General features: G+C 46.2%; 1 protein-coding gene across 1 annotated transcript in view; it reads left to right on the forward strand.

Annotated features, from left to right (window-relative positions):
• pkd1b (polycystic kidney disease 1b) overlaps positions 1-11,240 on the forward strand; it is a 56,259-nt gene extending 45,019 nt beyond the window's left edge. Inside the window, 8 exon segments of the mRNA XM_055150488.1 lie at positions 1,228-1,354; positions 1,357-1,398; positions 1,800-1,871; positions 2,658-2,762; positions 3,297-3,431; positions 4,800-5,002; positions 9,165-9,276; positions 10,452-11,240. Of these exon segments, the coding sequence (XP_055006463.1) occupies positions 1,228-1,354; positions 1,357-1,398; positions 1,800-1,871; positions 2,658-2,762; positions 3,297-3,431; positions 4,800-5,002; positions 9,165-9,276; positions 10,452-11,240 (1,585 nt within the window).
• The last annotated feature ends 1,068 nt before the right edge of the window (positions 11,241-12,308 follow it).

Raw genomic sequence — 12,308 nt, forward strand, 5'->3', positions numbered from 1 at the left:
AAAATGTGTTTCTCACCTTCCACGGTGGTAGGTCTCTCTCACCCTCATTGAGCTCGGGTCCTCTACCAGAGGCCTGGGAGCTTGAGAGTTCTGCGCAGTATCTTTGCTGTTCCCAGTACTGCACTTTTCTGGACTGAGATGTCCGTTGTTTTTCCCGGTATCTGTTGTAGCCACTCTTCCAGTTTGGGGTTACAGCCCCGAGTGCTCCGATCACCACAGGCACCACTGATGCCTTTACTTTCCAGGCTCTCTCCAGCTCTTCCTTGAGCCCCTGGTATTTCTCTAGCTTCTCGTGTTCCTTTTTTCCTGATATTACCATCGCTTGGTATTGCGATGTCAACCACCACGGCTCTGCTCTGTTTCTTATCCACCACCACTATGTCTGGTTGGTTCGCCATCACCATTCTGTCAGTCTGTATCTGGAAGTCCCACAGGATCTTGGCTCGGTCATTCTCCACAACCCTTGGAGGTGTTTCCCACCTTGATCCTGGGGTTTCCAGCCCGTACTCTGCACAGATGTTTCTGTACACTATGCCCGCCACTTGGTTATGTCGCTCCATGTATGCTTTCCCTGCCAGCATCTTACACCCCGCAGTTATGTGCTGGACTGTCTCAGGAGCCTCTTTGCACAGTCTACACCGTGGGTCTTGTCTGGTGTGGTAGATCTGGGCCTCTATTGCTCGAGTGCCCAGGGCCTGCTCCTGAGCAGCCAGGATCAGTGCCTCTGTGCTGTCCTTCAGACCAGCCCTCTCAAGCCATTGGTAGGATTTCTTGATATCAGCCACTTCAGTTATGTTCCGGTGGTACGCCCCATGTAGGGTTTGTCCTGCCATGATGGTCCCTCCAGCACCTCTTCCTCTGGACCCCACTGTCTGAGACATATATATATATATATATATATATATATATATATATATATATATATATATATATATATATATATATATATATATATATATATATATATATATATATATATATATATATATATATATATATGTATATATATATGTATATATATATATATGTATATGTATATCTATGTATGTGTATATATATATATATGTATATAATAAATAATATTATTATTATTAATTTTTTTTTTTTCTAACACTCTGATCTAAAATGTTGATCAGACCAACCGTCTAACTGGGCCTAAATCCAAGATGAATAAATCCCTTACTAGAAAACAAATCTTTAAAATCTTTATTGTTCTGTTTTGCTCAGCTCTTTGTCAGTGCGATGGACACACTACCACACAGAGTCAGGCTTGTGGCTGTGTGTGCGTGTGCGCCTGCATTTGACCCAGCTCCAAAGAGTGACCCGGGCCCTGTCCATCCTTCCTCTACTCCTGCCCCCTCCTCCTCCTCACCACCGGACCTCCAGATGGCGCTCTCGGTAACCCAAATGGCATATGGGACACATACATACTCACCTACTACAGAACTTTATGTTGTAATACAAGGGTTAGATTCTAAATGTTTGTGGCAAAAAGTAAAGAGCCATTTAGCTGGTTGGTAATATTTTACATTCACTGTCTAGAAACTAAATGTTTTGGTTATTTAAAACTACAATTACAAGTGCTTTACTTATTTAATAAATTGCATGCATTTTTTTTGTATGCACCAACCACCCTTAATTCTATTGATCTACATTACATTACATTACATTACATTACATTATGCCTCAGAGAGGATAAACATTGCTGCAAGTTGATATAGATGGTGTTAAGTTGTACTGGAGGGAAGTGAACTATGAAATAGCATGTTACCAAACTCTTTTTTGTTTTGATTCCTCAGGTATTGCTGGTGATGTGCGGGCTGCTCATGCTGGGGGCGGAGCTGTACTCAGTCCGGACTGAGCATATGCGGGTTGTGTGTGGGTGGAGTTGTTTGTTCCACTTCCTCTTGGTCTCGTTGTCCATGGCAACAGGTGTCCTGCAGCTCCACTTTCTTTCTGTCGCTCGCAAATATTTATCTGAGGTATAAACCCAGATTAGAATGAAGCAATATTCAAAAGTCATTATTGTTTTGAGGTCACAAACATTTTGGATATGGTTATGAATTCAATAATTTGCATGTTATTCTCATGGTTGGCATGATATTTTTGGTCAGGTAACTTGTTTGAAGGAGAACCTTCAATGGAAAGTAATGGGCAGCGTCACTCAACTTACTGCATTCTCCCCAAAATAATGCCACAAATTATATCAAATTGCACACAGTAGCAACCAGCACAAGGCTAAAGATGACTAAGCTGGCAGTTGTATAGGCCCATATTCCACTCTCTTCAAGTGTTTTGGTTGTATTATATGAACAGACAATCTATTTTTCTCTCTAAAGTGACCACATTTGTTGGATGTGGGAAAAGCCAAAGGAATGATGGTGAGGGTGCGGTCATTTACCAAAATGGTTCTCACTTTACAGTGAATAGTCTTGCATTGTTTGGTGCCTATTTCCTGCATTTCAAATGCATTAGGTTTTGTCTCACATCCAGTAGTCGCCCTTACAGGGCAGCTGTTTAGTTTTTCAAAGACTTGAATGGTCTGTTTAATGCTAAGTTGTAAGTGCTACTTGCAGCCTCAAAGAGGAGCTTTCACTATAATCTAAATATCTGGTGGTAAATGTTCTAATATCATCCTAATTGTATCTGTCCTTTAGCTTCAGCAGCAGCCAAACAGCTTCATTAGGTTCCACCGCGCGGCGCTTCTCTCTCAGAGGGCTTCACAATGTGCTGCTGTTCTGCTCACTCTGCTCGTTCTCAGGGTAAAGACCATTATTTTTTCCTTTCACTTTCTTTCACACCATCCCACATTTTCAGCTCTAGAAAATAACAGTGCAAAGTAAAAAAAAAAAAAGTACTTTTTATATTAAATAATAAGTTAATTGTAGCTAATGTGTGGTAACATCATGTTTAAAGATTTAAGATTTAACTGTGTTTTAGGCAAATGTGTAGTTCAACCTGTTATAGGCTCTTTAAGTAATGCACAAGATGCACATACTCAAAACTGGAAGAGTAACCAAAACTTTTACTCAAGTACTGTTACACTGTTATGCAAGTGTTGCTAGAACTAGGCTGTCTAAAATCCACACTATGAGAAACACACTTTTATTAAAGCAAAAGTAAATGTAATTGAAAATCCACCTCCGGTTACAAGTTTACTTCCAATTTTGATGTGGTTCTGTGTGGTCCTGTGGTTCTGTTTTTCCATCCATTTTAATGCTGTAAAACACAAGAGACAAGCTTAAGTGTCCTAAAGGTTCATTCTAACAGACTGTAAAATGTATCTTGACCTTCAGCTTCTGGGGACCCTGCGCTTCGTGCGGAGGTGGGTGGTGATGGGCAGGGTGCTACACAGGGCCTGGAAAGAGCTCATGGCCATTGTGCTGCTGCTAATTCTAATGCTACTGCTCTGCGGCCACATTGCTAACACTGTGAGTATCACTAAACACTCTGAGGGTGGGCTGTCCCATGTGGCATTTAGGGCTAACTTTAATTTCAAATATAAACCGAAAGTAAAAACAGAACTTTATAGTTATTTATTTTGGGATGTTCAGATTAATTAATTTTAAGTGTGTATAAAATGTATATCGAAACCAAAATGATCACTCAAAATGGAAATTAAAGCCACACTGTAATATTACAGGCTTGCTCCCAGCTTGTCTCCATGAATTTAGGTAAGATAAAGGTGTGGAAAATTTCCAGCCGTAGCAACAGTAGTGATTAGAATTTTTAGTGCTGGAATAGGGTTGTCAAAAGTATCAAAAATCACATGCTAATTGATACTAGAACTAGTATCAAAACTAGATACTCAGTCTCAGTATTGTCAGTAGTGAAAAAGTCAGCTTTAGAATGATCTTGAGCTGTATCAGAACAAGTATAAGAGCAAAATTTAAAAATTCTGTCAGATCTCAGAAGCTCAGCAGGGCTGGGCTGCTTCAGGACTTGGATGGAGACCACTGGGAAAATCGGGTGACAAGGGGTTGTTGTGTCCTTAGGCAAGGCATTACCTAGTATGAAAGTGGTGTGTGCGTGCGTGAGTGATGGTGGTGGTCTCAGTGATCGATTGTGCAGATTGGCAGCCTCACTTCTGTCAGTCTGCACCAGGATAGCTGGGGCTAGTAGTAATAGTAGTAGTAGCACTCCACACCACTGAGTGTGGATGAATCATGATCTGTAAAAGCGTCTTTCTGACATATGTCTCTGAGAAGCACTGTATAAATAAATCAAATAAAAACTTACTTCTTGTTAATTACTCTCTCAATATATCATGTCTCTATATCATGTTGTTGCCAGTTGTTAAGAAGGGACAAGAAGCTCCCTCTTAACAACTGGTCATCAAATACTGTACGCCCATTACCCACTATGGAACCTACCTGGACCAATGAGGGATTACACGCCTATAAGAACACATGGGAATAGAAAAGAAAGTACTATTATTTAATGTTGAAAACCACATTCTACTGTCTAAAGAATTAGTGTTTTTCATTATCATGGTGATATCAGAATCAGTATTGAGTACCGAGTCTATTCTCTAGTGTCAAAATTGAGATTGAAATTTTAGTACCATGACAACACTATGCTGGAATTGCAAAAATTTATGATTTTAACAACTTTTTAATACAGTGCATGGATATTTAAGCAGTGACATGAATGTGTGATCTCTCAAAAGAGGCAGTTAGCTTAAAGGCAACACATATGGAACTCCTATTCATTAATCATGGTAGAATAGTTAGAATTTGAGAAAACAGCCATACTATTTTTTGTTATTTTGTCCCCTCCTAATGTGTTCTGTGTTGTAGGTGTTTGCTGATACAGTGGAAGGCTTCGTGTCCCTGCAGCAGACGTCTGTATCTGTGCTGTCCCTCCTGAGGGGACACAGGGCTGTCCACAGTCTGTGCAGGCTCCACCCACACCTGGGCTCTCTCTACTGTCTGCTGCTCACCGGGGGGACGCTCTGGCTGCTCGCTCGGATATGTGGAGCGGTTCTCATTCGGGCGTACAGGTAAATGCTAGCTATCTGAGAATACTAATCTGGTGGTACTTTGATTGAATGTCATTTTATGGTAATACGGCCAAACAGTGCAAGCAAGAGTAAGAATGCAAATTATAAGAGAAAGAATATTTATTGATCCTGAGGGAAATTCAAGTTTGGCTGCAGCAACATTTACACTGCGCTTTTCAGTGGCATTTGTGTCTCAGTCAAATGTCTCAGTGCAGTTTCACAGGAGGACTGGTCAGGGAGGGTCAGCAGATCCTGTGTCAGGGCAGTTTGAGGAGAGAAAGAGCTGTGTCCTGCTGCATCACAGCAACCTCCACAGGGCACCAGGTGAACACAACAGGAAAACCCTCATTCTTACCGTGCTCTGGTGTTTCGGTTGGTGACAAAATGGTCCATTCCCACAAAATATTTCCTCTGGAAGACTCTGCCACATTTGCTGATACATATGGTGTAAAAAGCCTATAGCATCTCAAATGTAATGGAGCTCTGAAGGGGGAATGACTTAGCATGGAGAACAAACTGAGAGGAGACTCATAATGTCAAAAATGAAGCTGAAACTTATTAAACATATTAATTAGGGAACCGTCACCTTATCGTGGTGGAGGGGTCTGAGTGCCCGAATGATCCCAGGAGCTATGTTGTCGGGGGCTTCGTGCCCCTGGTAGGGTCACCCAAGGCAAACAGGTCCGGGGGGACGGGTCAGACGAAGAACGGTTCAGAAGCCCCACATGATGAGCAACACACAGAGGCCAGTTACGTCTCCCGGATTGGCGTCACCGGGGCCTCACCCTGGAGCCAGGCCTGGGGTGGGTGCTCGTCAGCGAGCGCCTGGTGGCCGGGCCTTCCCCCACGGGGCCCGGCCGGGCTTAGCCCGAAGGAGCGACGTGGGGCCGTCCTCACGTGGGCCCACCACCCGCGGGAGGAGCCATATGGGGCCGGTGCAGAGAGATCTGGGCGGCAGTCGACGGCGGGGGCCTCGGCGACCGGATCTCCGGACATGGAGACTAGCTCTGGGGACATGGAATGTCACCTCGCTGGGGGGAAAGGAGCCTGAGCTTGTGCGGGAGGTTGAGCGTTACCGACTAGATATAGTCGGCCTCACCTCCACGCACAGTTTGGGCTCTGGAACCCAACTCCTTGAGAGGGGCTGGACTCTCCATTTCTCTGGCGTTGGCCGCGGGGAGCGGCGGCGGGCTGGTGTGGGCCTGCTCATTGCCCCACAGCTCAGCCGCTGTGTGTTGGAGTTCACCCCGGTGAACGAGAGGGTCGCGTCCCTGCGCCTTCGGGTCGGGGACAGGTCTCTCACTGTGGTGTCGGCCTACGGGCCGAACAGCAGTGCTGAGTAACCGGCCTTCTTGGAGTCCTTGGGAGGGGTACTAGACAGTGCACCGACCGGGGACTCCGTTGTTCTCCTGGGGGACTTCAACGCCCACGTGGGCAACGACAGTGACACTTGGAGAGGGGTGATTGGGAGGAACGGCCTCCCCGATCTGAACCCGAGCGGTGTTTTGTTATTGGACTTCTGTGCTAGTCACGGTTTGTCCATAATGAACACCATGTTCGAGCAGAAGGGTGTCCATAAGTGCACGTGGCACCAGGACACCCTAGGCCGGAGGTCGATGATCGACTTTGTAGTCGTGTCATCTGATCTCCGGCCGCGTGTCTTGGACACTCGGGTGAAGAGAGGGGCTGAGCTGTCAACTGATCACCACCTGGTTGTGAGTTGGGTTCGCTGGCGGAGGAGGAAGCCGGAAAGACCTGGCAGGCCCAAGCGTGTAGTGAGGGTCTGTTGGGAACGTCTGGTGGAGCCCTCTGTCAGAGGGACTTTCAACTCGCACCTCCGGGAGGACTTCTCCCGGATTCCGGGGGAGGCTGGAGATATGGAGTCCGAGTGGGCTTCATTCTCGGCCTCTATTGTCAATGCGGCTGCTCGGAGCTGTGGGCGTAAGGTCTGTGGTGCCTGTCGCGGCAGCAATCCCCGAACCCGGTGGTGGACACCGGAAGTAAGGGATGCCGTCAAGCTGAAGAAGGAGTCCTATCGGGCCTTGCTGGCTCGGGGGACTCCTGAAGCAGCTGACGGGTACCGGCGGGCCAAGCGTGCTGCAGCCCATGTGGTCGCGGAGGCAAAAACTCGGAGCTGGGAGGAGTTCGGGGAGGCCATGGAGGAGGACTATCGGACGGCCTCAAAGAGATTCTGGCAAACCGTCCGCCGCCTCAGGAGGGGGAAGCAGTTCTTCGCCAACACTGTTTACAGTGCGGTGGGAGAGCTGCTGACCTCGATTGGGGACGTTGTTCGGCGGTGGAAGGAATACTTTGAGGATCTCCTCAATCCCACCGTCACGTCTTCCGAGGAGGAGGCCGAGGCTGGGGACTCAGAGGCGGACTCATCCATCACCCTGGCTGAAGTCACTGAGGTGGTTGGAAAGCTCCTTGGTGGCAAGGCTCCGGGGTTGGATGAGATCCATCCTGAGTACCTTAAGTCTCTGGATGTTGTGGGGCTGTCTTGGCTGACACGCCTCTTCAACATCGCGTGGCGGTCGGGAACAGTACCTCTGGACTGGCAAACCGGGGTGGTGGTCCCTCTGTATAAGAAGGGGGACCGGAGGGTGTGTTCCAACTATAGGGGGATCACACTCCTCAGCCTTCCCGGTAAGGTCTATGCCAGGGTACTGGAGAGGAGAATCCGGCCAATAGTCGAACCTCGGATCCAGAAGGAGCAGTGTGGTTTTCGTCCTGACCGTGGAACACTGGACCAGCTCTACACTCTCCATCGGGTGCTCGAGGGTTCATGGGAGTTTGCCCAACCAGTCCACATGTGCTTTGTGGACTTGGAGAAGGCATTCGACCGTGTCCCTCGTGGTGTCCTGTGGGGGGCGCTCTGGGAGTATGGGGTCCGGGGCCCTTTGCTAAGGGCTGTCCGGTCCCTGTATGACCGGAGCAGGAGCTGTGTTTGCATTGCCGGCAGTAAGTCAGACCTGTTCCTGGTGCATGTTGGACTCCGCCAGGGCTGCCCGTTGTCACCGGTTCTGTTCATTGTATTTATGGACAGAATTTCTAGGCGCAGTCAGGGGCTGGAGGGGGTCCGGTTTGGGGACCACAGGATCTCATCTCTGCTGTTTGCGGATGATGTTGTCTTGTTGGCTTCATCGAACCAGGACCTGCAATGTGCACTGGAATGTGAAGCGGCTGGGATGAAGATCAGCTCTTCCAAGTCCGAGGCCATGGTTCTCGACCGGAAAAAGGTGGCTTGCCCTCTCCAGGTGGGTGGGGAGTCTTTGCCTCAAGTGGAGGAGTTCAAGTATCTCGGGGTCTTGTTCACAAGTGAGGGAAGGACGGAACGTGAGATTGACAGGCGGATCGGTGCAGCTTTGGCAGTGATGCGGTCGCTGTATCGGACCGTTGTGGTGAAGAGGGAGCTGAGCCAAAAGGCGAAGCTCTCGATTTACCGGTCAGTCTTCGTCCCTACTCTCACCTATGGTCATGAGCTCTGGGTAGTGACCGAAAGGACGAGATCGCGGATACAAGCGCTTGAAATGGGTTTCCTCCGCAGGGTGGCTGGGCGCTCCCTTAGAGATAGGGTGAGGAGCTCAGTCACACGGGAGGAGCTCGGAGTAGAGCCGCTGCTCCTCCACGTCGAGAGGAGCCAGTTGAGGTGGCTCGGGCATCTGTTTCGGATGCCTCCTGGGCGCCTCCTTCGGGAGGTGTTCTGGGCATGTCCCACCAGGAGGAGGCCCCGGGGAAGACCCAGGACACGCTGGAGGGACTATGTCTCTCGGCTGGCCTGGGAACGCCTCGGGGTCCCCCCCGGAGGAGCTGGCATTATAACTTAAGAGACTTGTAATTTGATATATTGTGATGGTCCACAATGTTATTTTGAGACTCTTAACAATATGATATCATAATATTTCTGTTATAGTTACATTCCTAATATTAATATGTTGTTTTCTGCGAATATAGCAAAAATAATAAAAGGTAACATGGTGCTCTAAAAGTATTATGTGTTAGCAGTTAATACCCCATACATGTAAAATATCTGTCTTTAAAATAAGTCTGAACTAAAATACTTATTGTTGGCATTACTTAGCACATTCTTATGTCCATATTCAGGGTATAGAACATATCTGACTTGACATTATACACTGATAGAATAACATTTTGTCTTCAGGTCAGAGAAGGTTGAGATGTTCCGTCCAACCATTGAACCCCAAGATTACGAGATGGTGGAGTTCTTCATCAAGAGACTCAAACTGTGGATGGGGCTGACGAAGACCAAGGAGGCATGTACCCGCCAGCCACCTCCATATCATTACAAAGGTTCCACAGACATTAAAGTGGGACTAAACACCTAAATCCCGCCCACAACCACACTGCACATAGAGCTGCTAAACGGGACTAAACGGGAGAGTGAGGGGGGAAGAGAGGCGGGGTCTGGAGGACTAAAGGGGAGAAGTGAGGGGCGAGGAGGGGGCGGGGTCTGCAGGTATAAAGAACAGTGTGATTGGTCGAACACGTATCCACTCTTCAAACTCTGCCCCTGCAGCAAGTTGTCTGTATCAGAAACACATATCTGTGATCATTACAGTCCTGTGTGATGTCACATAGTACTGACAATTGCAGAGGCCACTGAAGGCAGTATAAACTTAGATTTAGGGGTTTTGACCAGAAAGCTGCAAATGCATTGTATTTTTCGGACTATAAGTTGCTCCGGAGTATAAGCACCAGCCAAAAAATGCATAATGAAGAAGAAAAAAAGTTGCACCGGACTATTAAGTGGCACTTTTTGGGGTAAATTTATTTTATAAAATCAGAGACCAGGAACTGGCATTTCATCTTGAAAGTCAAGTTCTAGCAATAACAACAGAATAGAGAACAACAGACTGTTAACGTCACATATGAACAGTTCTTCAGATAAACTATAACATAAACAACAGAACAAGTTTACCAAACTCTCCATCTCACTCCAAATCACTAAATCCATTCAATTCTTCATCCACGGTGTCACTTCTGAACAACTCGGCTTTGACCTCCGAAGGTAAATGGAGTGACGCTTCCTCTTCTGTGTCGCTGTCGTCAGACTCAGCATCAGTTCCAGTTAGAATTATTCCAGCGTTTCTGAATCCCGCCAGGATGGTTTCAGTGTCACTGAAGTCCAGGCTTTGCCCATCCATCCAGTGACTTCAGGAAAGTTGCATGGTGCACCCTCCTGGTGTCTCTCGCTTTCTTCTCTCTCACTCCAAACTTTCTTTCTGCTGCTCGATTACCATTTTCGACTGCAGATTTCACTACTTGCAGCTTGTAAGCAAAATTTGAATATATAAGTAGCAGGACCACCCAAACCATGAAAAAAGTGCAAGTTATAGTCCGAAAAATATGGTACACAGTTTGGTAGTGAAAAAAGTGGATTTAGTGTTTAGTTTAATTCAATAATATTTCATTTAATTTACTTTTCCAGTTCCGACACAGGGTCAAATTCGAAGGCATGAACGTTCCTCCTTCACGTTCATCACAGAATTCCCGTCCATCTACCATCTCCTCCGTCCCATCATTCCGATCTCCATCTCCTCGCCCGTTGTCTTCTTCTCTCTCCGTTAAGTCTGAAGATTCAACTTTGTCAGCAAGCAAATCGGACACAGCGCCCTCTCTCGACCGCCTACTGCCTAGCGTCACCGCCATGCTGGCACAATTTGACCGCGTAAACCAAATAACGGAAGAAGTTTACCAGCTGGAAATGAGACTTGAAGATGCACAAATAAAACGGCAAGCTGCTCAGATTCAAAAACGCGTGGAGAAACTGAGCGATGCTAAACCAGAAACATCAGATGTAGTTCGTCAAAGGAGATCTGGCTTTCTCTACCCAAATTCTCAACCGACGTCTACGAGAAATTCAACTAGTGTACCTCCAAGAACTCGGAATTCTTTCTCTGAATCTGAATCCTTTCCTCCTAAACCGCATTTACGCAGGAATACCTTCGGAGCGACCAAACCTTCGTCCGTTAGCAGTAGCCGTTGCATGTCCCCAGCCGCAGGATTCGTTCCACCGATTCCCCGAAGAAGAGCGTGGCATTCTGGGAGCTCGCATTCGGCCGACGCGGCTCAGAGGATACTGCAGTGGAATGAGAGAGACATCTGGGGCGTGGAGAGGCCGAGGAGCGAAGACGGAGCAAGGAGAGGGGTTCTAGATGGGATTCCGATGAAGAGGAAGGCGTGGATTTTGGAGGGAGGAGAAGGTGAGCAGGGTTGATGAAGAAACATGACACTGCTCTTATGGATGATACAAAAAAAACAAAAAAAAAAACATATATATTTAAATAATAATAATGAAATAATAAAAATAAAAGAAAGCTAGAACTGCCAAAATGGTCATACTTGGACATTTGTAGGCAGTGGTGGAAGGTAACAAAGTACAAAAGCAACAGTTCTGTACTTAACCCTTCCAGACCGACGGTACCTGGGAATATGTTTTATAGAATGACACATAATTTACCACATCATACCATTAAAAATAGAAACTTTTCATTTTTGATTTCCCCAAACTTTGTCAAAGAGTGTAGTGAGTCAAAATGGTCGATGCTCTGAGCGTCTGTGTTTGTAACAATTGAAAAAGCCACTTTAAGTGCAGTTATTTCTCAAATAAATGCAAAATTACGCATCTTGGTCTGTGTAATTGTGCATCCCTTGCTATTTTTATTTGAAAGTGTTATTTCAGTCCAAATGTACAAATCCAAATGTAATAAACCTCATGGAAATGCAGGACGTGATGTTTCCATAACTGACACCAGGAAAGTCATTGCACTTTTTTTAGTAAGTAAGTCTTTATTTATATAGCTCTTTTCACAGACATTTTCTGTCCCCAAAGACGCTTTACAGAGCATTATTCCGCATTATTCATTCACTCTATACCCTGGTGATGGTAAGCTACTGTTGTAGCCACAGCTGCCCTGGGGCACACTGACAGAAGCGCGGCTGCCATGCCACTCGGCGCCATCGGTCCCTCCGACCACCACCATCACTCACGCACACACCACTTTCATACTAGGCAATGTGGGTGAAGTGTCTTGCCTAAGGACACACAATGATTTTTTTTGTTTTGTTTGTTTTGTTTTGTTTGTTTTGAGGCAATAAGGATATTTTGAGTTCACTTACAAACTTGATATTTTGCACTTTTGTAGCCAAGGTCCTAATTTAAACATGTTTTATGTCAGAAAAGTTGTTTATACATGTTTGCTGTGTGTTTTGTATGAAAGAGTGTGAATTGTATTTTGCCTTTTTTTTGAATTTCTGATCCTATAGCTCTTTTATTACAGCCATA

This window comes from Boleophthalmus pectinirostris, unplaced genomic scaffold (genome assembly GCF_026225935.1).
Source record: "Boleophthalmus pectinirostris isolate CB_2022bp ecotype Guang Dong unplaced genomic scaffold, ASM2622593v1 HiC_scaffold_14, whole genome shotgun sequence".
In the NCBI taxonomy this organism is placed as follows: Eukaryota; Metazoa; Chordata; class Actinopteri; order Gobiiformes; family Gobiidae; genus Boleophthalmus; species Boleophthalmus pectinirostris.